At 36.5% G+C, this 26,786-nt stretch overlaps 1 protein-coding gene across 3 annotated transcripts in view; it reads left to right on the plus strand.

Moving 5' to 3' along the window:
* ZFR (zinc finger RNA binding protein) overlaps positions 1–26,786 on the plus strand; it is an 81,474-nt gene that overhangs the window by 586 nt on the left and 54,102 nt on the right. For 2 of the 3 annotated variants that reach the window (XM_040630513.1, XM_040630515.1), the window contains exons 3-6: positions 16,346–16,369; positions 17,858–18,140; positions 20,336–20,480; positions 22,681–22,899. In XM_040630513.1, coding sequence (XP_040486447.1) covers positions 16,346–16,369; positions 17,858–18,140; positions 20,336–20,480; positions 22,681–22,899 — 671 coding nt within the window. The remainder of the gene's footprint in view (positions 1–16,345; positions 16,370–17,857; positions 18,141–20,335; positions 20,481–22,680; positions 22,900–26,786) is intronic. The other variant, XM_040630514.1, reaches the window with a different exon arrangement.

Here is a 26,786-nt window from a genome sequence, read left to right on the forward strand (position 1 = left end):
CGGCCCGAGGCGGGCCGGGCGCCGCGGCCTCTCCCGCCCCGCCCGGCCCGGCCCCGCGGCGGGGAGCGGCCCCCGGTGGGGGCGGGAGGGAGGGACGGCTGAGGTGTTGGGACGTGGAGGGCCGCCGGGGCTTTCGGCGGCCCCGCAGCTAAAATGGCCTCCCGCGGCCTCGGAGCCCAGCCGCCACCCCCCGCCCGGCTGAGGGAGGGAGCCGAGGCCGAGGCTCGGATCTCTCCCCAGTCTCCGCCCCGCCTGTCCAGTCCCCACCTCTAATCCCCCTCCCACTTGGGGAATGGAGAGGGTGGGCGAAGGGGAGTGCCGAGGCACACTGCCCACCGGCCTGTTACGCGACGCCTCCCGTGCGCTAGTCTTCGCCCGGTGCTGCGGCCCCCTGAGCCCAGATAACGTGTCGTTTTCTCGGGTACCTTCTCCTTTGGCTCCTCCTGTCCCTCGAAACCTGCAAACAAACTGCGGGTGTCACTACAGTCATTGGGTTCCTTTAGTTTTTCCTCCGGGAAGAGATGTAAACATAGCAACCACCTGTGAATTTGTAGTTGGTAGACTGGAAAAGATGTGCGAAGTTTCTAGTTCTGATAAATGAATCCATGGCCTTGTTCTAACTATTGAGTTTAGGCTGGGGGTGGGGGGGCGGTAATAATTCCCCTTGGGGATGCAAGTGAGATTATACTGGTTACTGTGATGCGTCCTATGAAATTTCTACATTAAGGGAAACTCTAATATCTGAAGTGTCTGTAGTTCATTATACATCTTGTCAGAAGAGAAAAACACGCTAGATTTTTTTTTTTTTTTTTTTTTTTTTTTTTTTTTTTGTGGTCGTTGTTGCTTTTGAGTCCGTCTGAGACATTTTCTTCAGCTTCAGACCATAAACCTGCAGGGTTCCTAAGTGACAAGCTTTTTATAGAGAGAGAGATTATATTAGATAGCTGTGTGTTAACTGTTTGGTTAAACCCCGGTAATTTTTTCATCTCATTAACTTCAAGTGTTGAGTTGTGTAATGAAAAGGGCATCACTGGGAATCAGAAGATCTGGGTTCCGTGTCTTTTTTTGCTCTTGATTTTATGACGTTGGGGACATACCTACTTGGGCTTTCATTTTCCTCGTCTGTAAAATGAGATATTGGGCTTTCTTCTTGGGTAAAAGCCTGTAATTCTAAGAAAGTTGCCGTGTTTCATGGAATTCTAAAATGCCATTTATTTGTAAAGGGTGACGTTATTTTATGTGTCATTAAAAAAAGTGCTGCCAATTAAAATATGATACAATGTTTAAGACCCCATTGATTTAAAGAGCTGTTAAAATGTGTAAATGTGCATTATATTTACAAATCGGTATTAAATTTTTATAATTGTTTTTAATGTCTTGAATGCATGTGGCATTTTTTACAAATCTGTTTTATCTTGAGACATACTCCAGAAAAAGGACTGAGATGACAAATTATAGGGGCAAAATCTTGGAACTTTTCAGACATTAAGAAATTCTTTGCTTATAAGTTGTGATAATTAAACTAACAAAGTGTCAGTTACTTTGATAAAACCTTTTAGAGTCAATTTCTGTGGGGAGAGAAAATCAAGCTATTTTCTTTTTCTGGGAAACAAGATAGCTAATCAGCATCTGTGCTATAAATCCTGTGCTACCAAGTACTATGTGTTCTAGACAAAGCTGTATTTAACCATTAAAAATGTGACTTGTTTCACACAGTATTTTTTGTTGTTACTATGGGCAGAGATAAATTTTAGGATTATTTACTTACTGAAAATATAGTGGGTTCTTTGGCAGTTTTGAAGTAGTTTTTCCTAGTGCAAACCTACAGACAAATGGGGGAGGAAATGCCAACTTAAAGATACTAAATCATTTTTTTAATAAAATATTTGCATGTATATAATTTATCCTCGTATAGAAAACTAGTACAGAATTTGTGCATCTGATTTTTTCTTTGGCTTTGAATCTCCCCAAGTTTCAGTAAACTATAACAACCATCCAAATTACTAAATTGCTTGTTATGTGAATGTCTACTGAGGATACATACATGTCAGCAAAACTAATTGTTAATATGCTCTTCCTTTTATAGAAATACAGTACATGGAAAGTTGTTTGCTTTTAATGGGAAGAAATCAGGCCCAATAATGCTAATACTTTGGCTCAAGGAAGATAAGTAGCAATAATAAAAGGATATACAAATACTTATTTTTCTTCTGTCTAGAAATCACTATAATGTAACTTTTAGAAGACCAAGGCTTACTTTGCAAGTTTTTGTTTGTTTCAATTTAAAGGATGCAAACTTGGGGAAATTTTAAGTGTTCATGTGCGGATGATGTGAGTGGTTGCTACACCTGTCGTTGAATACAGATAAACAGAAAGTAACCTAAGTCTTCATTGCATTCTGGTTCTTAGTTTTCTTGGTTATAGCTATGTAAAGCTATAAATTCTGCTACTTCTAACTGCTAACTTCTAGGTAAACTAAGTTTTTAATTTGTATAATGCATATTAAATATTTTTGTGATAAACATTTACTTACTGTTTATGCTTCTCTTTCCATCAGCTACTGAATATTTTTACTTTATGTATTTTTTTAAGTCAAGTAAATCTATTATGTCCATTTGCCACTCTTGCAAATGCAGTCTTTTCATTTTCTGACCTTTCATGTACTTTTTCCCCTTGGAAATGAAGAAATTTGTATGTGTTTATATGTGTGTATTTCTGGTAGAATTAATTCGTGGGGCACAGGATGATGCAGATCTCAAGTGTAGTGAAAAAAAAATAGGATGGCTTTGCAGCAGAAAGGGGAGTTGGTTGGGTAGGTAACCTACTTTAGTAGAGTTACCTCTTTTGTTTGAGAAGATAGGCTTACAGATAAATCTAATTTTGTAATCTTGGGGAAAAGTATTTCAACAGTTAGGAGGACTTAGGGTAGCAAAGAATTTGGGGAAAGATAATCCTCAGTAGAAAAAAAGTTTTCTGATAGTTTCATAGGCTCGAAATCATTTTTTTTTTCACTCCTTCATTGGAGGTGATAAAGAAGTTCTCATAGGTGTTTACTTTTAGAAAGGAATTTGTGGCATACACAAATAATATGTATATGTACTATAAATATAAAATAAAGTAATCCATTATATTCCAGTATTCATAGGACATAAACATTTCTTTGAGAGTTTTTAACGGCCAGTTTCCCTTTAATTGTTATTTAGAAAAGCCTTGGACATAACAATTCCTTGTCATCTTTCTGTCTAATCAAGCTACTTGTCTGTTACCTGGATAACCTAAATCTTTAGCTTGTGCTTAATTAAACTAATTTTCTTTGTCCTATATAAAACTCTTAGTGTATCATTGAATAACTTCAATAAAGTTAGCTATGTGAAAAAATCATTTGGCAACTTTTTTTTTTTTTTTTTTACCCTTCTTACACCTAGTATTTATTGAATCCAAAGGCTTTAGGGTAGAGGTTGTATTAAGATGCAAAATAATTACTTTACCCCCATATTCTTAGAGTCTTAGCAAATATTGTTAAATGGTAAATGTTTAAGTGGATCTTGACTATTTGCTGGACAACAGTTTAAGCATCTGTTAGGAAAGCATCTCATCCAGTGATTCTTGAGATACCTTTAGTATGTCTGTTCCTAAAGGATAATTATCTCTTCACATCACTGAGATAAATAACTTGGTTAGGCTGATTAGCTGGTGAATCTTCCTTTTTCTCCTTTTCCTTTTTTACTTTATTTTGAATGTAGTGTTAAAAAAACTATGTGTTGAGGAAAGAATGAGTAACATTAGTAAGGTAGAAAAGGAGTAATCCCTAACTGAGAAGGTGAAAAACCAGGTGAGCAGGTTTTTGAAACCAATCATGGTGATGGAAATTTACTGGCTCAGCAGAAGAAAAAAAAATTCTGCAACTGCTAATTATATCAGCTCTTTCATTGTTGAATCAGAGATCTTGGGATTCATATTGCATGAATGAGTTTGAAATAATGAAAATGTTCTAAAAGGATTGCTGCTGTTACATTGATGATATTTCCTGTCTATGTTATTAATAGCCTTAAGAGTAGTTGTAAGCCACAATATTCCTGTATAGAATGCTTAAGGTGTATATTTGTACTTTCATAAACGGCTTTACAATATACTCTCATTGGAAGAGTTTGGATTTGGAGCTTGTAAGACTTCAGATTTGAATCCCACCTCTATCTCATCAGTCACTTGGGCAGATCACTTCATTTTTCTGAGACTGCCCTGAGTTAACTTTCCTTCGGGTGAAGATTATGTATAAAACCTTCTATGCTAGTGCCTGATTTTCAGTAGGCATTTTACCAATGATAGTTTTCTATAAAGTATGCTGTATGGATTTTTAAAGGAACTCCTTAGTTGATGTCTTTCATATACTTTATGTAGAGAACTTCATAATCTCAAAGTAAAATGTTTTAAGAGTAGGTACGTGTGTATCAATTGATAGGTCTCAATTTCCATGTCAGTTTAATGGGGAAGGAAGGAAATTTTTTATTTGCCAGCAACAGACAAAAATATGAGAAATAATAAGCATTCAGCAAATTTTCTGGATCTAAGATCAGGCAAAAATAGGTAACATTACTGTTTCAGCAATCAAACAGTGTTTGGGATCAAAACAGATTCTAGTGTTGGTGATGAAGATAGTATTTGTCCAAAAGTAGTGATAAGAGACTTGTAAGCTATGACAAGGAAGGCCTTGTATTACCACATATCCAGACTTTATTCAACAGGTGAATGTGGTATTATTGGTACAGGGATAGACAAATAGATCACTGGATTAAAATAGAGATCCCAGGGGCGCCTGGGTGGCTCAGTCATTAAGCGTCTGCCTTTGGCTCAAGGCGTGATCCCAGCATTTTGGGATCCAGCCCCACATCAGGCTTCTCCGATGGGAGCCTGCTTCTTCCTCTTCCACTCCCCCTGCTTGTGTTCTCTCTCTCTCTCTGTCAAATAAATAAATAAAATCTTATAAAAAATGTAAAATAAAATAGAGATCCCAGAGACGAAATTATGCTTATGAGCCGTTGGATTATAATATATAGCTGTTTAAATAGACATATTTGTAAAACCAGTCAAATTTTTTTTTCAGAAGTACACTGTCAGTTAACCAGAAGACCTAGCCTTGGGCTTATAAGTGTAGTAATTGACAGAGTATATTAGAATTACTTAGATACATGATTAAAGGTGTGGAGTACACCTACTGTGCTCAGCCATAAATTGTCCTTGGCACTCTTATCTCAGAATTAGGGTCACTGTTGGGAGTATAATATTTCTGAGTGTTGCGTGAAAGCTGTGGTGCAGTATAGCTCTTTAATTCATGCTTGTAGAGGACAAATTCGTGAAATAAAGATTACATTGGGCTTTTTTGTTGTTTTAATATTAGTCTTCTCATATATAATATGTTAAAATATATTTGTAGGGAGTAACACATGATATTTAATGAGCATCTACAATATGTGCAGTTCCTGCACTCAGGAGTTTATACTTCTGAGTTTATACTGAGAGTGGGGACAGATACACCTGCAAATAACCATGCCATGATAATGATCACACCCGAGTTGTAATGAAATATTAAAATGGGGAATTGGAGGATTCTGACTATGGAGTTTGAGGTACGCTTCATGGTCTTTCACTCTGAAAATTGAGAGATCATTTTATTTTTTTTATTTTAAAGCATTTTTTAAAAAGATTTTATTTGAGAGAGCATCAGCAGAGGGAGAGGGAGAAGCAGGCTCCCTTCTGATCAGGAAGCCCGACATGGGGCTGCATCCCAAAACCCTGGGATCATGACCTGTGTTGAAGGCAGATGCTTAACCAGCTGAGCCACCCAGGTGCCCCGAGAGAAGATCACTTAAGACAAAGGAAATGTGTTGAGCCAGGATGCTTGATACGGTTGAGAGTGGATGGTCTTTGAAATTAGACTACCTGAGCTGAATCCTGGTTCCCTATACTACTTGCCATTTGACAGTGGGAAAACAGTCTCTTGATACTTAAGTTTCTTCATCTTTAATCTGGAGATAATACTGTTCCTTACCTCATAGGATTGAGATTTTTAAAAAATTCTCTGTGAAAGTGTAATATATGTAAAAAGAACTGCATATATAATAGTATAGCTTGATGAAATGGCATATACTGAACATACGTGTATAACTAGCTCCCAGATTAAAAACAAAAACAGAATATATTAGCATCCTGGGAGGCTTCTATATTCTCCATTGTGTTTTGAGATCAATGACTAGTATTTGCAAAGTGCTGGGAACAGTCCCTGGCATATATTATATCCCCATCAGTGTTAGCTATTATATTCCATAGACATTTGGAAATGGAGCTTAGGAAAGGGGTAAGGGTTGGTAGTATGAATCTGGATATCATTCATATGGTAGTGACCCCCCATTATAGCTGTTGAGTATGGATGAAACCAAAGTTTCAACAGTATGTGGCATACATCATTCAGTAAACATTTTTTAATGAATGAAAGAAAAACAAAAAATATAGCCATGGTTGCAAATTTGCATCTGTGTTTAAGGTAGGGCCAGTGAAAGAAACAAATACAGGGTAGGCAGAGAGCTATGAGAATGTTACGTCATAAAAACCAGAAGAAGAGAGGTAGTAAGCAATGTTAGGGCTTTAGAGAGGCTGGATTAAGGATTTGTTAGTTGTCAAATTATAGGTATAATTTTAATGGGTAGCCATTATAGGAAAACTAAAATCTAATTATTTGAAACTGCAGAAAGACTAGCATAAAATTTTGCTTAAAATAAGTTTTGTGGTCTCCAGTAGGGCCTGCACAGCATCCCTGAAGAGAAAGGCCTTCTCCCCATTTCTCCAGCCTCACTGTGGGGTGTGTAGTGTTAACTACACTCCCTGTGTCCTAGATCCTTGCTAGAAACCTGCTTTTCTGTTCGCATACCTTGAACTTTCATCCTGGGGGCTCAAAAAAAAAAAAGTTTTGTGGTCTAATTTAGTATTCACATAAATTCTTGAGAGTCCTAGAGATCAAAGGAGCTTAAAATATTGGGAAGCACTGGTCTTAAAGATTAAATGAAAAATTTTAAATCATTTTATTTCTGGGAAAATAGTGTATAAAATGCATTACGTTGATATGGTAGTCAGCTTTAAGTGGGAAAGAATGTTCTCGAAAATAAATTTGAAGAAATGTAATACTTTTTTGACAGGAAAAATAATACAAAAGCCTTTTAAACAATAACCATACAGGTGAAGGCAAAGAATGCTGTAATTTATGAAGGTGGCTTTATAGCTTCTCTCACTCTCCAAGTCCTACCCACCCCAAACCATTTTTCACTATAAACAAAATGCTCATCATAAAATGTAAATTCAGCACAACACTTTTCTGCTTAAAATCTTCACTGGCTGTCCGTTACTTTCAGAATATCTGGTTTTCCTACCTTTAAGAATTTCAGGATCTTATTTTACACGTTTATAATTACTTATCCACATTTATGAAATCAAAAAACTTCTGAAAATACACCTTGTAAGTTTGTAAAACATTTGACAATAAAAACTGACCTTAAGTGTCAGGAGGCTATTTTTGGTTTTGTTTTGTTTTTCATCTCACTTAGTGTGAGCTTTCATATCTTTCACTGGAGAAATTTTTCTTGAGTTCAGGAAGTTACAGGGCACTTTGGTTTAATTAACTTATGGTGTCTATCAGCTTTTATTGTACCCAGACATTTGTTGGGTAGTTTTGTTTTGTTCTGTTTTTTTGGATTGATATTTCATGACTTTTTTTTCCTTAGAGGTCTTCCAAAGAAAATTTGCTTATTTTTAAAAGTGGAATAAAATTCATTTTATCTTGCAATTACTATATGGATCCACAGGATCCTTTTATAAGTCTAAAGTTTACCCTATGATAAATGGTAAATGGATTTTATTTTTCCCTGTCTTGAAACATTGTGCTGTTTCATCATCCTAGGAATTGTTTCCTTTTGTCACTTATTGCCGACTACTCTAAAAAAGACTGATACGATAGAAAAATGGAGGAATGTTGGAATCACCTAGAAGGGTGGTACAATAGTGAAATAATTGGAAGACATTGCATTGCCCAGATTTTTGCGTCTTTTTTTTTTCATCAAGATTTTACTAGAGAGCACGAGCGGGGTGAGAGGCAGAGGGAGAAGCAGACTCCCCACCAAGCAGGGAGCCTGATGCCAGGCTCGATCCTGGGACTCCAGGATCATGACCTAAGCTGAAGGCAGACGCTTAACCAACTGAGCCTCCCAGTTTCCCAATTTTTGCATCTTTGAAAATGGTATGAAAAAAAGTAGAGACACTGCCTTTATAGTTGGCTTTTAGTTTTTTCCTTCAGCACAGTTGAGAATTCCAAGTTAGCCATACTCTGTCCATATCGGCAAAGAAGAAAACACAGGAAGATGTTTGGCAATTATTAGATAAGTAACATGAATGCAAAAAACAGCACCACTCTAGACTAATGATGATAGTGAAATTGATTGTAAAAACAAAATCTCAGATTAAGAATCCTCAGATACAGTGTCCTAGGTGAATTTTTTTTTTTAGCTCAGGAATCAATGAGTGAAAGATAAAGTTTTTCTAAGGATAAAAAAGTAAATATGGTGTTTTTATCCAGTCAGTCAATAGGATTGACTTCATTATGTAATATTCCATGAGAAGATCTTGAACATCTCAATTTGCTAAAAGTGTATGTGGCAGCATTCTTTCATCTTTTATGATGTTTGTTCACCAAAATTTACTTCATATGACTCATTAATGGACAGATGGCTGAAGGCAGGTATGTATACAAAGATAATTGGGAGGAAATCAATGATGTAGAAAGGAAAAGATTAATATTGATCATTCCAGACTAAAAATTGAAAATGTTTTGCAATTATGAAGCAAAGAAGATAACTATCTCTCTTAAAGCCATCAAATGTTTTTTAAAATTTTGTAAGCATTGCATTTTGACAGTTCAAGTGCAAAAAGAAGAAACAGAAGTAATGATAAGTTAGAACTCATTAAAGATATATTTGAAATCTACAGTCAGCATTTATGAGATAGAAATGTTCCAGGTTCGTGCATGAAAGTTGATTAGCAGTTCCGTTAAGACAACATGGTTCGTTTTAAAACGAGGAGCATATGGATTAAAAATTTGGGTCTGTCGCTGCTTTTAAGACTTCTGATAGGGTTTTTTTATTATTATCCCTTATTCTGGTATAAATAATTTGTTAAATGACTTCAAAAATAAAGTGCAAAAGGTCGAGTGGACCCAGGTAAATCGTAATGATTCTTTTTCTTGGTATACTGTGAGTTACGGATCCCAAGAAAACTAACAGTTTTCAAATTATATTTAACCACCCCCTGCCCTACTAGTAGTCTACTAGTGTTAATGTTTTAGTAAAAGTTGCAGGATTGGTTATTTTATTTGTTCTAGTTCTTAAAGAAATTTAAATTTCTTCTAAAATTCTGTGATACAGTTATTGTTTTGATAGTATTGTAAAGATAATGGGAGCACAATATATAATATCAAGTGTACAGAATAAAGATGGTTTTTCTTTAGGGTGATTCTGTGAGGAAGTTTAATTTTGCATCTTTGTCAACATTATAAAATATTAAATATAATTTAAAGAAAAATCTGTCAGTAATTTGGTAGATACATAAAATGCCATAATTTGACCTAGAAAATAGAAAAGTCCAACAATGTTGAACATTGAATTTGGACTGATGAAAAGATCAAATTGTATTTTGTATGCCATGAAAAAGTGTTTTGTCTATCAATTACTTTGCCATTTTATCCAAAATTGAAAATAATGCACACACACAGAGAATATGTTTTCCAGGGAGAAAAAAACACATCCAGTAATGTGAGTGACAGAAGCAATCTACATTTTCTTGATTGAGACTTTTTCTCATTCCTTTTATAAGGTCAGAAATTTTATAGTGGCTCCTCTAGAAATTTAGCATGAATAGTTCATGCAGTCTAAAGTTAATCATTATCTTTACTCCCCTAAACAATACAAGGACTTAAAATGCTTTAACCTGATGAATCCTCTCCTGATTTTTGTGCTATTAATTTTGTACGATATTCTAGATTTTAACCCCACAAGCAGTCATTGTTGAATACCGTTACTTTATATAGTCAGTGATTATTTAAATTAACTTCATATTTACCACCTTTTTAACGTGACATTTATTCATTCTGAGATCATTTTCATTCTTCCTAGAGGAAATCTTTAAGAATATCCTTTAATATGGGTCTACTAGTAACAGTTTTTGTTTTTTGTTTTAATCTCACCTTCCTCGTTCTTGAGGAGTCCTCACTTGGTCTCTGTAGGCACTTTTTTTTTTTTCTTCTCAGAGCTTCCCTTTTTCTTTTTGGAACTTCCAAATTAATCTTTCATTAATTTTGGGAAATCTGAGACATTCTTTTTAGATGTGTTTCCTCTATTCTTTTTCTCCATTTACAACTCTACTTAGATGTGACTTACCACTTTTTATTCTATCCTCCTCCCCTTTTAACCTCTAATATTTTCATCTCTTTGTGTCTGTGTGCATTCTGAGTAATTGTGGAGATACTTTCTAGTTCACTAATTTTTTTTATCAGCCATGTCTAATCAGTTACATAATGTCTTAAGTTTCGGATTATAATTTTTGTATACTGTATTTCATTTCTGGAAAGTAATCAACTTCTTGGTCCTTTGTCTTAGTTTTGATAGTCTCTTTTACCTTTTTTTTTTTTTAAGTATATTCCACACCCAGGGCAGATCCTAATGCAGGGTTGAACTGAAAACCCCAAGATCAAGACCTGAGCTGAGTGGTGCCTCGGTGGCTCGGTCATTTAAGCGTCTGACTCTTGGTTTTGGCTCAGGGCATGATTTCAAGGTCTTGAGATTGAGCCCTCCATGGGCTCTGCGCTGAGGAGTCCACTGTGATCCTTTCCCTCTGCCTCCCCCCCAAATAAGTAAAATCTTAACAAAACAAAGCAAAAACTGAGCTGAGCTTGAGAGTCAGACACTTAATGGACTGAGCCACCCAGGTGCCCCCCCTTTTTTTTTTACTATAAGTGTACTTATTTTATATTTTGTATATAATAATTCTAATAACAATCTTTTCAAAATTTTTTTTATTCTGCAAACTCTTGCTTCTAGTAACTTGTTCCCTTATGGATTCGTTGTGATGCTTTTTATTGCCATCTCCTGTTTCTTAGAACATTGTAGCATTTAGAGAGGAAAATGTGTTTTATGACATCTGAAAGCAGTATCAGCTCAGAGATATATTAAACTAACTTCTTAGCTTGGAGTTTTCCTAATCAGATAAGGTGAATTCCAGAACCCAAACCTAGGGGAAGGCTAGCTTGTAATAAAGTACCTGTCAGGGCCGGTGCCTGGGTGGCTCAGTAGATTAAGCTGCTGCCTTCTGCTCAGGTCATGATCCCAGGGTCCTGGGATCAAGTTCAGCGTTGGGCTCCCTGCTCGATGTAAGCCTGCTTCTCCCTTTCCCCGTGCCACCCCCTACCCCCGCTCATGGGCTTTCTCGATCTGTCTCTTTAATTAATTAATTAATTAATTAATTTTTTTAAGGAGTCGTTAGGGGAGGGACGCCTGGGTGGCTCTGTAGGTTGAGGATCCGACTCTTGATTTCGCCTCAGGTCATGATCTCAGGGTCATGAGATGGAACCCCCTGATGGGTTCCATGCTGGGCATGGAGCCTGCTTAGGATTCTCTCCCTCCCTCTCCAGCTGCCCCCCACCCTATGTGCACACACTGCTCTCTCACTCAAAAAAAGAAAAAAAAATTGTTAGGGGAGACTTCTCTCCCCTTTACCCAGAGCCAAGGCTGAGCTAGGAAAGTTTCTTCTACAGTTTTCCCTTAAAAAGGGAAAAGACTTTTTTCTAATTCACCTTCTGTGCTCGTTTCTTACGGGAGTCCCAGAGTTCTAGGCCATTGCTTCCCAATGCCCTTTGTGCCTGTTAACACAGAAAATGATCCTTAAGAGCAGCACGCTAGATAAAGTGGGAGATTTGGAGCCCCCAATAGGGATATTGCAGTTGTAGGCAACAGACCCAGGGCTCTGACCATGTTGGCTGCTCATTTTCCCTGAGAACTTTTTCCCTGTTACAGAATAGAAGACAAGTTTTTGTTTAAAGGTGTAAAGAGCAGGGAAATGACTGATGAATCAAAGTTAATGCTCTGTATCATAAAATGGTAGTTCTCAGAGCTTATGGTTTTGGGACCCCTAAAGCAGTTATAATTACTGAAGACCCTACGGAGCTTTTGTTTATATCGGTTATATTAATATTTACTGTCTTAGAATTTTAAAAAATATTTATTAAATCATATTAAAAAATAAGATTACTACGTTAACCCCAAATTTCTTTATGTTAACTATAAAAAAATAACTATATTCCTGTCCTCTTAAATAAGGAGACGAGGCATTATTTTATATCTTTACAAAGATTTGTATAAATCTTTTAAGTATCTCAATTAAAATGGTCCTTGGTCTGCTTCTGCATTCGGTCTGTTGCAATAGATTGTTTGGATTAAATTATATGAAGGCAATCTGTAATTGAAAAAGGGATAACCTCCTGGATCCTAGCAGTCCTTGGATCATATTTTGATAACCACTGCTGTATAGAAATTAAAAGAGGTATACTGATGTTTTCCCTGTTACCAGATACCACTTATAAGGACAAGCCATTGGTATGCAAAGCTGTTTTAATGCTGGTAGTGACTATAACTTTAGTATAATGTAAATCCAGGTCATATTAATGGAATTTGAAAGCACCAAAAATGGGCTCAGAGTTGGGTATAGGTTAGGGTCAAGACCAGAAATGTAGAAATTAGAATTGAGTTGAAATAGCTAGACAGGAGTATTTTAAATTTGTGGTTGGTTGGTCATTCAACTTGCCATTTTGAAAATTATGTTTTATGCTTCTCCCCCCCCCCAGAATAATACAGAATGTAATTAAAAATAGCATAGAATGGATTTTTTTTTTAGATTTTATTTATTTATTTTAGAGAGTGTGTGCATGTGCATGCAAACTGGGGGAGGAGAGGGAGAGAATCTCAAGCAAACCCTGCACTGAGTATGAAGCCTGATGTGGGGCTCTGTCCCACAACCCTGATGAGATCATGGCCTGAGCCAAAACCAAGAGTCAGACACTTAACCATCTGAGCCATTCAGGCACCCCTAGAAGGGCTTTTAATGAAAACAACATTCCCTTATTTTCCTAATCCCTTCTCCCCAATTCCACTTTGTACGGACACCCACCGTTAAAACGTTCTGGTTTTATTTCTAACTCCGTATCATTACATAATATGCTTCTCTGTGTCTTAATTTATTAACGTTTTATGCATTATGTTTTGATTTCCTACAGTCGTAGTTAAGATTTAGTACACATCCTTTCATGCTTCTCATTTCTCCTTCCAGGTTCAGTGATAAGGCTATTTCTCTTACTTTCAGATATCCCATTTCCAACAAAGGTAGTCAGTATCTCAGTACTCTCTGTTTTAGGAAAAGAATCTTGAAACACTTGTGCTTTACTTCCCCTCTTTCTCCACCCCATCCCCTAACTTAGCTGTAGTTCTACTTGTGATTAACGTTTACATTATATTCTATAATCATAGTTTATCTTCTGTAATTTAGGTTGATTCTAAAACTTTAAGGCAGAAACTTTTATTATGATGACTGTAATTAGTACTTACTGTGGATCCAGGTGGTGGTGCTCTATGGTTATCATTCCTAATGTGTTCCATTTTTACAACCCTGTACCACATAATAGAAGAATCTTCCTCAGTTCAAGTTCAAATGGATGTTTGCTTTTTTTTCACCCTACTAATTGCTTAACTGGTGTCTTTTACCAGGATCATGCCTTTCTTGAGCAATGTCATATTTGGTGAAGTCTTTCATTACCTTTTTTTCTCCCAAAATGTTTTTGGTGCCTTGATTGTATCTTAATATTTTTCCAGGCTCCTGGTCTACTGTCTGTTGGCCAATCCTTTATTTTCCTGGACATCTCTCTCCCGGAGGCTTCTGTCCTTTTTTTTACTTCGAGTCCGAGCTCACTGCCTCTTTGGGCCTGCTACACAGCTGCTGACCTGGGCTCTCATCTCCCTCCTGGGTTTGGGCCCACTATTTATAGGATCCCACAATTTCTTTCTTGCTTTATTTTTTGTTAAAGTACATCTTCATGTCACTTCAAAGAAAAGGTATATAGGAGGTACTACTGAGTAGGGAGCCTGATGTAGAGCTCTATCCCAGGACCCTGGGATCATGACCTGAGCTGAAGGCAGACGCTTCAGGAACTGAGCCACCCAAGCACTCCTCTGTAGCCCCTTGAAATTTGAAAATATGTTGCCTCCCTTCCAGAGTGGGAAATATACTTTCTTAATTTCTTTTATTTGCTTTTTCTTTTCTTTTCAGAATTCCTTCTAGTTGGATATTGGACTTTCTAGATTTTTCTTCTCTTTTTATAGTTTTTATATCCTGATCTTGGTTATATCCCTTAACTTTATCTTCTAACTGTTAAATTCTTATTTTATGGATACAAATAGAGTTTGTGAAAATTCTTGTTTGTTGCATTGAGATATCCATTTCCTGCAGGATTATTCCTGTTTTTTTTGCAGTTTATAGTAGGCTTTCTTCGACTGTCTGGTGATTTTGGTCGGCTGTCTGTTTTGGTAAGGACTCTGACTGGTTTCACTTTCTGGTAAGCAAGGAGAGAGCTGGCCATTAACCTCCAGGTTAAGTCCAAGAATATACAAGTGTTAATCATTTTTTAGTATTAATAATTCCTTAAATACTTTCTTTACCTTTTTCTCCCCCCAAGAGAAATACCCTTCTATTTTATGTATGATTCTTCAAGTATTTCTTAACCTTGCTCATCCTATATTTTTATGTTTGTTTTCTGATTTATTATTTAGTTTGTCCTGGTTTAAAACTGGTTTATTAGATTTAATTTATTCACAAAGGATATTATCTAAATAGAAGCTTCTTTTCTGCTGGATGAAAATGAAAGTCTTTTCATATTTCACAAATACGTTTTTATGGCATAAGATTTGAATTTTTATTTACTTAACCTGTTTTATTTTAAAAATCATTTAATGACCAGTAAGTCTTAAGTTTTATGTGGGGATATAATTTAATACCTTTTATTCTAACACTACAAACTAGGCAAAAACCTTGGTTTAAAATATTTCAGCTCAAGACTAATTTTGCTTAAACTAATTTGAACTTGATGTGACCTGAATTTTTAAAAATTTACTTACTTTTTAGACTTAGCCACTAGATATTTAATTGAATTGGTATAATCCAGGCTGGTCATATACATCACATAAAAGGCCATTTTCTAAGGATATTTCAGATTGAAAGAGAATTTCCCAGATGAGTTTAAGATAACAAACTAGAGAATCTTTATTCTGAACAGCAGACCACTGCACTAGCCCTTAACCCGTGGAAATTGGAACTAGATCATTGTTCTTCATGATGCTTTTGGTAGAAGAAATGGTTCCAGCCATATCCTGGCTATACAGAGCAGATCCGACTATACAGATCAGAGTTAGGTTAGGCAGCCCTAGGCATGTAGTATATGGTAATTGCTAAGTGTACTGACGTCTTGTTATATGGTTCCTGGGAAGGGAGATTTTAAGATTTATTGTTCAAACTGAGACACATAGGTGTGAGAGCGTACTGTTAATAATTATGGGGGGACAATAGACTTAAACCAGAGCATATCATCATCCCTTTTTTAGTCACATGACGTTTTAAGGATCAGAGGCAGTATAAGTCAAATTGCTTGTCTAGTTGACTTGATATTCTGTTCTGTTCCCACTCTGTTTTTTGTCCTGTAGGACAAGTTTTGGAGACCAGAAAGTGTGAACAGATATTCAATAAAGAGCAATGGGATGAATGGAAACTGTATAGGAATCCAAGATTATCTGAATTTTTACATAACCAAACCCTTTTTATGCAGTGTAGTTCGAATGTGTGAAATTTTATCAGTAAATGTTAAATACAAGTTTCACAGAACTGGTGTATTTATATTTTAAATATAATTCTTTTTTCAGTTCTAGGAATTTTGAAGAAATATAATGTTATTGGCATTTTTTCTTAAGGATATGGAATTATCCATAGAAAATGTCAATCCCAAACCAATTTTTCCACTATTACAATTTAAATTTCCCTTTTCCTGTCTTAATTGTCATATATGTAGAAAATATTAGCTACTTTTAATATCAAAATGTGGAAAACCTCATCCAAATATAAATTATAAGAGTTTCTTTGGACTTTGTTCTAAGTTTTTGTTTTTTTTTCTTTTTCATATTGGGCTGAAATCTGCCACCCTTCCATCCATTGGTTCTAGTTCTGTTCTCTGGAGCAGCATGGAGTAAGTCTCTTCTATTAGAAGGCAGCTCTCATATCTTCCCCAGTCACCTTTTCTAGACTGAATGTTCCCAGGTCCTCCACTTTTTATGTAAAATAATAGCCATACTTATAAGCTTCATATTGATTCCCTTTGAATACATTATATAAGTATCAGTGTTTTCCCTAATACAGTTAAAATGTGATGGCCCCAAATTTTAATTCTATGCCATATTTGTATGGCAGTGTGCATACCAGTGAAGAATATCCTGTACTATAACCCATGAATCGGACACTTATTAGACCAGCATCAGCTTACGTCAGGTATTTTTTCCTTAGCTATTCTTAACTGTTGGCTCATATTAAGACTCACGGTCATCTAAAACCTGTCAGCTAAATAACTGTTGGGGCTCTCCTTTTTTTAGAAGGCATTTCTGCCTTGGTAATAAAGCTTTAGCAAGTGTAACTGTGAGTGTTTTAGAGAACCTAGAACAACAAATAACACTTTCATGTGCTTAACATCTGTAAGCCTTGGTTTTATGTGACATAGACTCTCAATTTAAAAGTTAAAATTTAAAAAAAGTTAAACATTACTCTGAGAACTTTAGCTGGAAATTTATTTGATTTACAGTTTTGGAAAATGTTTTTGCCTCTTTGAGTTTTAAATGGTTATGATTGCAAAGCATCTGACTTAGGTCTCTTTTTGCAACATGTGCTACATTTTTGAGAGAAAAATAGATGTGTATAATGAAATGCTGCCTGTAACTTGGGTAATTTATCTAAAATAATAGAGAGTCCATTGTAGGTTTTGTGCCCTAGAGCAAGATTTCTCAACCTCAGCACTATTGACATTCTTTGGATAATTCTTTGTTGTGGGTAGCTGTCCTGTGTACTGTAGGATATGTAACAACATCACTGGCTTCTACCCACTAGATGCCAGTAGCACACATCACCACCACCTCCTCTGCAGTTTGACCATCAAAAATATCTCCAGACATTGCCAAATGTTCCTGGAGGGCAAAATCTCCCCCAGTTGAGAACTACTGCCCTAGAGTATCAGAAGTATTTAAGTCAACTGGGTAATAGTTTCTACATAAAATGTTTTCTACAGTTGGAGTTAGAATTCAGTATTTTTAACATGATTTCTTTGTAGAGATTAAACTGTAAAATATAATAAAGAACTCTACAAGCAACAAATACTTTTTTAAATTCCTAGTTTCATCAAGTTTTCTTTTCTTCCTAATACTGCTTTTTATCCCAATTTGGCATTCCTGATTTGTGATATGGTCCATGATCTTAAGCATAGTATGTGTGACTGTCTAGTGTATTAAGATTAACGAGTAAAAATTATACAACAGTAACAAATATGGTATTGATTAGACTTACTGAGTTCAAATACTTGGTGTTTTGTAGTTCATGATTAAATTTCTTGAAAATGTGCTTTTTATTTTATTCAACTCTTAGATTTTAAAATTAAATTGTATTATGTTTATTCTTCTACTCCGCACTATAGCCAGCAGCCAGCTTCGGGTGTAGCCTACTCTCATCCAACTACAGTTGCTAGCTACACTGTCCATCAGGCTCCAGTAGCTGCTCACACAGTTACTGCTGCCTATGCACCAGCGGCCGCCACAGTTGCAGTTGCCAGGCCTGCTCCAGTAGCTGTTGCAGCTGCTGCAACAGCTGCTGCTTACGGAGGCTACCCCACTGCACATACAGCAACTGACTATGGTTATACCCAGAGACAACAAGAAGCACCACCACCACCACCCCCAGCTACTACACAGAACTACCAGGTAAGAAAACTAGTTTCAGTAGTCTTAACACGAGGCTTCAGTGGCCCCAGTGTATGATACAATGTCCAAGCCAGTGCTTACCAAACTTGGGTCTTCCAAAATATACCTCTGATGATAGAAATGAATGTGTATTCTTAGGTAATTTAGGGACCTAGTCCAAGCATTAAGCTCCCTTGCAGTGAGTTTTTATTGATAATTCCCGAGTCCATTCCAGTCCATTTTTTACATTAATTACTAGTTATATATTTAACCAAGGTTTTCAGAAAAATGAAGACATTGGGAAGATGCTCCTTGTTTGTACCATGACAGTATTCCTCTGTCTCCTGTTTCGAGAACCATGAGCCTAAGCTCTATGGGCCAAACAAATGATATGGTGTCTTCTTGGTACTTAACAAAGGCAGAAATTCTGTTGCCTGTACATTCTTCCCCTCAAAGTATTCTTTCTTAGTATGTAACAAATTGATGCTGTGCTCTTGTATCCTATAGTTGCTTTTGGTTCAGTCTTATTTGGAACATGAAGATCTAATTTCCTTTTATAGTACTATGTTTATTATGGTACTAAATTACTACTTATTTAAATTTCGATAAATCTGAACCTTTATTTTTCTTTTAAGATTTATTTCTTTATTTGAGAGAGAGCATGCAGGAGCTAGGGGAGAGGGAGAAAGAGAATCTCAAGAGTCTCCCCGGTGAGTGCAGACCCTGATGCAGGGCTCAATCTCATGACCCTGAAACCATGATCTGAGCCAAAATCAAGAGTCAGACACGTAACCGACTGAGCCACGTAGGCTCCCCTGGTTCTAATCCTTTAATAACCTGCTTTCTGTTTGCTTGTTTTAGGATCTTCTGAACTTTGCCTAGTTTTTCTATATTCTTTCTAAAGTATATGAATTTATTTTGTTAAGTAATGAATTGACATATGAATTATAATACTAGTATTTTTTATTAATATTTAGCAAGTTATATGGGGCACCTGGGTGGCTCAGTTGGTTGTGCCTAACTCTTGATTTCAGCTCAGGTCATGGTCTTGGGGTCATGGAATGAGCCCCCACAGTGGGCTCTGCTCTCAGTGGGGAGTCTGCTTGAGATTCTCTCTCTCCCTCTCCTTTGCCACTCCCTCCTGTGCTCTCTCTCTCTAAAATAAGTAAATAAAAGATATCTGCAGTTACTAAACTCAGAATTCCTTTTGCCATGGGTGATTGTTTTCATTATGTCCAGAGACAGAATGTAATAAATTCCATTGTTTTTAATAAGGTGTATGAGGCCCATCATTTTCTGGGCCCTGCCTACTTCTTCAGCCTTTCCACCTGCATATCTCCCCATCCCTCCTCACCGTTCAGTGCCAGAATTCACCCAGCTCACGTTGATCTTCACTGCCTGGGTGATTCATATATATAGTGTTCCTTCTCCCTAGAACCTGTGTTCCCCTTTCCTCTCCTCCACCCAGAAGCTTCTATTCATTATGTTAATGATAGTGGTAAATAGGGGTGCCTGGGTGGTTTAGTCAGTTAAGCGTCCAACTCTTGATCTCAGCTTAGGTCTTGATCTCAGCTCAGGTCTTGATCTTAGGGTCATGAGTCTGGCCCTGCATTGGGCTCCATGCTAGGTGTGGAGCCTATTTTTTAAAAAATAAGTTGTTAATAATAATAGTGGTAAATAAAAAAGAATGAAAAGAAAGCTGGAGTAGTCACAAAGGACATGCAGGTGGTCTTTACTATGAGATCCGTTTTTAAAGCAAAACTGCTATGAATTTCTTAATAGAATTTTTTTAAGGTTTATTTATTTGAGTGTGAGAGAGGGAGAGAGAATCCTCAAGCAGACACCCCCCAACCCCCCACCCCACCCCCACCCAGAGCGCAACACAAGACTTGATACTAGGACCTGAGCCTAAATCAAGACCACCGCTTAACCGACAGAGCCACCCAGGTGCCCCTTTCTTAATAGAATTTTAAAGATAAGCATTATTTTTAAATGTTTCAATGATTTTTTTTTTCTGATGTGAAAGTTAAACATGCTGCTTGAAATGGTTTTGACCTTATTTTCAAAGTCCAAAATGAATGCCCTTTGTTTTGAATTTGACTCTTATACCTAGGTCTATAGTTGTTTTCCTTTATTACACTTTTATATAGTAGAGTTAGGAATTTTTTCCAGCAGCTTCACTTACAGCAAGATTTTCTTTCATTCCCTTTCTTTAGGACTCATACTCATACGTAAGATCCACCGCTCCTGCTGTAGCGTATGATAGTAAGCAGTACTACCAACAACCAACGGCAACTGCTGCTGCCGTAGCAGCTGCTGCCCAGCCTCAGCCTTCTGTTGCTGAAACCTATTATCAGACAGGTGGGTTTTATTGGCATACACAGTTTCATTGCAAACTACTGAAATATATTATTCAGTGTGCTTAATAAAGATACCCTTTTGAGTCCACCTAAGTTCATTGTATTATATTACCTCAAGAAGGAGAGTCTAGCCATGTCCTCCTCTTCTTCTGCTCCCTGCCTTTGAGTACCAAAGAGGGAGAGGGCCATGGGCCCAAATCATAATCGTGCCCTTCTCTCCCCAAAATGTACTTTATATCTGGTCTTCCCGCTTACAGTTCTCTTCCTGCTGTGAAGTAAGCTGTACAGTGGGAGTTGTGGTGATAACTTCTGGCCAGATCCTTATCTTCACCAGAAATGCCCAGAACCTACTGCTATTGCCTTTGTGTAACCAGTGGAGACTCTTTATGGGCCCCGTATTTTTAATTCATCTTTCTCTGGTTGATAATAACAGGTGGTTCTGTTCCCAGCCTCAGATATTACAGTAAATATAATGGTTCAAATACAGGAAATAATTTGTTTTCAAGGAAGGCTACATATTTGTAGTCTTTATTTCTTTTTTTAAAGATTAATTTATTTTATTTTGTTTTGTTTTTTTTTAAGATTTTATTTATTTGACAGAGTGCACAAGAAGGGGGGGTGGCTGGAAAAGGGAGAAGCAGGCTCCCCACTGAGCAGGGAGCCTGATATGGGGCTTGATCTGAGGACTCTGGGATCATGACCCAAGCCGAAGGCAGATGCTTAATCCACTGAGCCACTCAGGCACCCCAAGATTTAGTTAAAGAGTGCATGTGAGCAGGGGGAGGGGCAGAGGGAAAGAATCTCAGTCAAGAGTCATACACTTAACTGTGCCTCACAGGCACCCCTTTTAGTCTTTAAAAGATGGATTTTTTGATAGAGACTTAACTGAAAAATTTTAAAACAAAGCTGAGTTCAGAAAAGTAAACAGTTCCTTTATTTTAGTTATTTTTGAAGGACCATGAGAGTGTGGGTAGAGCCTTGGATTAGGAAAGAGTAGGACTGGCTTCTAGTACTGGCTTTACTGCTAATGTGGGTGAGTGATTTTTACCTCTTTTCATCTCTGTTCTCTTGCTTGTAAACGAGGTAGTTGACCCAAATCTCTCTATGGTACTTTTAGTTCTAAGACTTCTGTGAGTCCCTAGAAAGTGGTATAAAAATATTTTGAATTATAATGACCAGCTTTTCTTACAGCTTCTTCTCTAATAATTTGTGGGTACACTGATCTGTAGTGAACTTCCTGGTTAATTTTCAAAGTTAGATTGCGTTTAAGAGTCGAAAGAGTCTTTTGAATTTAGTCTTAGCTCTGACATTGACTGTGTGCCTTGTGAGCCATTTAGCTCTTGGACATTAGTTTCCTTTTGTAAAATGTCCTCATCTGTGCGTCATGTGGATCAAGTTTTATACTACATGTAGATAACAGTTTTATAAATCTTAAGTGCTGTTTATTTAAGGTGCCTTAACTAAGCATAAAGTTAGTTCGGCCCCCTGGTAATTGGGCCTTTATCAGGAATTACATTTGTATGCTTTAGTGATCATTAATAAGATTATTAATTTAGGGCTTGATAATAAGGTTCATAAGATTCTTAGAGTGAACATTTATTTTGAATATGGTCAAAGGCAGCAGAAAGTTTAGCAAAAACATGAATGGTAGCCATTTAAAAAGAGCTGTACTCAAGCTGTTGATATTTGAGGAATTAAGTCAGTGGCACCTTGTGAGTTGGAATTAAACTGAAGTTCACTATAGATAGATTAATAAAATGCAATGATTGGTATATGAACAAGTTCGATATAATTAAACGTTGACATTTCTACTGTGAATTGAAATCATATTTGAGGCTCTTTATTCACAATATTAAGCATAACCCTCAAGTTAGACTGTCCTAAATACACACACATGCCTTTTCTAAAAACTTCATTAGTATGTGTTTTAAGTAGTACTGCTATTTCAGTTAGTTGTAAATTTGGACAAAATGCCATTTTGGAAATACATAGAAAGCATCTGGGAAGGGATGGTAAATGAATTTATATAGATTTATATTTTATTCAGTTGGTAATAAGAATTTCAACCCTTTTGCCAAGAAGAAATGGCTAGCACCAAATTTACAGTTGATGTTTACACTTTTTCTGATTTTCAAGAATATTAGTACAATAACTGTTGAGGTTCACGTTTCTAATTTTCTGAAATCTCTTTGCCATTTTAGCCCCCAAAGCGGGTTATAGCCAAGGTGCAACTCAGTATACACAAGCCCAGCAAACTCGACAAGTGACAGCCATAAAACCAGCCACACCAAGTCCAGCTACCACTACTTTCTCCATTTATCCTGTATCTTCCACCGTACAGCCAGTAGCAGCTGCAGCTACTGTGGTGCCATCCTATACCCAGAGTGCTACTTACAGTACCACGGCAGTTACTTATTCCGGTAAGATGCATAAATTGTGTTTAAATGAGTAAACAAATCAGAAACTTATTAGAAACTATCTTGATGTTCTGTGGAATGAATGATCTTACTCTCAGTAGCAAGAATTGAATTAATTGGTAGGTGTTGATATATGTGTATGATGTGACAAATGGACTATAAGTTGTGTTTTGGGGGTTTTGGTTTTTTAAGTCAGGATATATTAACAATGTAATGCTCTTTGGGCATTTGAAAGCCAGTCATGAGTCCTGGGCCTCATGTTGCAGTTAGAGAGAATAACACCTAGTATTTTACAGGGTCATTTTTTTTTCTGACTTTTCCAAATGAATTTGAAAACTTAAGGTTAACGTTCAGGGACTACCACTGACAAATTGGTTATATTGTGTATTTCAGCCACTAGGAAACTATTTCTTTATTAGGAATAAGTAATCTTGAAAATATTGGGTAGCCTTCGTAAATATCCATAAGATTGTTATATAACATATGTCTCTTGGAAGGACAGAGTAGCTCTATTTTCCTTAAATAATCATGTTTATTTTATTATCTTATTAAGGAAATTATGTATTTCCTTAAATAATCATTATAGTAAGAGAAATATAATCACTAATACCTTACTATGTCCATTGCTTTTGCTAATTTCTAGCTAAGGTACTTTGCATTATTTCAGTGATTAAAATCACTTGTTGCTTTTTTGTAGACAGTGTAACCCTGTACTACTATATGGTTTTGTTCTGCATTTTATTTATCTCTCAGTACTTTGTCTTGTTCTGTGGAGGATTTAAGGCAATATCGGCAATTTTAATTCTTGATATTTTGCTGCAGTTTGGGTGTTAAAAGGCTAAGTACTGAATTAAATTTTTTTTTGTTTTTCAGAGTTTGTTTTGAGAGAGAGTGCAAGGGCACGTGCTTAAGCAGGGGAGGAGTGAGGGGCAGAGGGAGGAGGAGAGAGAATCTTAAGCGGGCCGCACTCGCAGCACAGAGCCCAGTGCGGGGGGTTGATCCCGTAACCCGGAGATAGCAACCTGAGCCAAAATCAAGAGTCAGACGCTTAATGGACTGAGCCACCCAGGCACCCTGTTTTTCAGAGATTTTTTTTTTATTTCTTACACTAAATGCTTATGCTGGGTGCTAGGGATATGGTGGTGAATTAGGCATACAATGGAATATTTAGGAATAACAGTTTGTTGTGGCTGGAATACAGATATATGGGGTAAATATGAGGAGATAAGGTTGGAAATGTCAGTGTGAAGCGCCTTTCAGGCTCTGTTACAGTGTCTTTGTTTATCTTGTGGGCCAGAAGGGTGCCGAAAAGGAGCAGTGGGAACAGATTTATAAGTTAACTGTGACAACCATACAGAAGTGAATTGGGAGTGAGGAGAGGTTGTTATTCCTAGATCTGTCATTCGTGATTGCCCAGATATAACTTTTCTCCCCCTCTTTATCTCTGATTAGTTTTTATTTATACCTGATTAATCAATTATAACTGTAAATGTAATTACTTCAGTGAGACCTGACTGGACACATTTTTTTTTTTAATGTCCACATTCAACAAAATAAGGAGTACGATAGTATCCTTTCCTGTTATTGCTTCCATCTTATATGTTCTCCTCCCTCTCTTTTCTGTCTCTCTTCCATTGTCTCAGTTGCTTGAATATATCTTACACAGATGAAGTTATTTTTATTTACTGCTATATTATATCAGTAATACATCATTTAAAACTAGAGACTATAGATAAGAAAATATTAAATCACTGGAAATGTACCCCTAGGTACTAATTGCCATTAACATTTTGGTGCATGTTGTTCTCTAGTTTTATTCATGGGAATATATGTATGCAGTGTATACATTTTTTTTTTATAAAAATGAATCTGTCTGTGGGGCGCCTGGGTGGCACAGCAGTTGGGCATCTGCCTTCAGCTCAGGGCGTGATCCCGGCGTTATGGGATTGAGCCCCACATCAGGCTCCTCCGCTATGAGCCTGCTTCTTCCTCTCCCACTCCCCGTTCCTGTGTTCCCTCTCTCGCTGGCTGTCTCTCTCTCTGTCAAATAAATAAATAAAATCTTTTAAAAAATTTTAAAAAATCTGTCTAATGCATACCATTTTGGTAATTGCTTTTTTTTCTCGTTGTGACTGTTCTTTCATGTCACCAAATATAAGATACATCATTCTTTTGTTTTTCTGTAACTTTTTATTTAAGAAAATTTTAATTCTGCAGAAAATGTGAAAAAAATAGTGTAAAGTCTATATACCATTTACCTAGATTTACTGGTTATTAATATTTTATCATATTTGCTTTATCTCTTAAAACATTTCAAATGGGTCAGCATTATATTTTTAAGTCGCAGATGACCTGGTGCTTTGCCTAGAATTCTTCAGTCTATATTTCCTAAGAATATGGGCATTCTCTTACATAACCACATGCAAATATCATTAAAAGGAATTGAATGTGGATATTATCTAATTTCTTTAGTTGTCCACAAGTGTTTTTTATGGCTGAGCTTTCTAAAATGTTTGGTGTGTCTGTGCTTTGTTTTAAATTCAGGGTCTAATCAAGGATTGTGGGTTGTACTTGGTTGTCCTATCTTGTTAGTTTCAGTTTCCTTTTTATCTTGTCTCTCCTGACCTTGACATTTTTTAAGAGTTTAGGCCAGTTGTCCTGTAAAATATCCCACAATCTGGATTTATCTCCTTTCTTTATGCTTAGATTTTGGCAGTTTTTTAGTCAATAAAACTACCTAACTAAACTTCTGTGTTTCATCACATCAGGAGCACATAAGTAATGCTATAAAGTCCTTATTAATGATGCCAAGTATAATCACTAATTGAAGTGGTGACTACCAGATCTCTCCATTTTAAGGATACCTTTTCCCCTTTATAATTAACCAAGTAATCTATGGGCCTATTACCCAACTACTTTTCACTCTGTGGTGGTAGATCCTTTGAAAGTGTCTTAACAGAATCAAGTTCTACAGTGATGGATATAAAATCTTATTACATTGATTCTTAGCACTCTTCTCTAAGGAAGCATCCTCTCTCCTCTTCTTTTTTAGTATTACTATGGACTCATTCTTTTTTGTTCAGTGTAGTATAGTCCATTACTCTCATTTTTCTTTTTGAGGCACATGTTTTCCCAGATTTGGCCAATGAGATTCTTTTCAAACTCGCTCCTGAGCCTTTTGGACTTGGCATCATTATTCTTTGAGCACTTTTTCCTTTTTTCCTTCCACAGTAAGTTATTACTGATATACTTCAAGCATTTCATGACCAAGACTCACAATCAGCCATTTCGCAGAGGAGCTGTGGTTTCTAATATGGTATTTAGAAGTCAGAATTTACGCTTAGAAATACATAGTTTTTAATGGCTGCATAATATTTTATTGTATGACTGTACTATATAGATTTTAAAGTTTCTTGGGATGCTAGGTTTCATATTAGGGAAGAACTAGAAACAACAGTGGGTAAAATAATCCTTGTATGAAAAGATTTGTGTATTTGCTAGTTGTTTCCCTAAGATAAATTCCTAGAAATTACCGTTATGTCAGAGGTTATGCACTTTAAAATATATGTGGTACATAATGTGAAATTGCCATCCAGAAAGATCATTATTAGGACTTCTGAGTTCTGTATGCACAATTTTATTAGGTCAGCTATTTTTTTCTTCTCATTAAGCTTAGTTCTAGAATCTTGGTGGTTCTAGAATCTTGCTAAATGGTGGTTTGTAACATGCTGAATTTACTACTGAAATGGTATGTTTTTGTTTCTGATATTGTGCATTTAAAAATTATATTTCAACTTAATATGTAACTTACTAATTGGTAAGCATTTTTAATAAAAGTACTTCTTTTTTTCCTAGAGGTGGAGGGAGAAGATGAGGGAGAGAGAATCCCA

The sequence above is a fragment of the Ursus maritimus genome, unplaced genomic scaffold (assembly GCF_017311325.1).
Source record: "Ursus maritimus isolate PB19 unplaced genomic scaffold, ASM1731132v1 scaffold_15, whole genome shotgun sequence".
Classification (NCBI taxonomy): domain Eukaryota; kingdom Metazoa; phylum Chordata; class Mammalia; order Carnivora; family Ursidae; genus Ursus; species Ursus maritimus.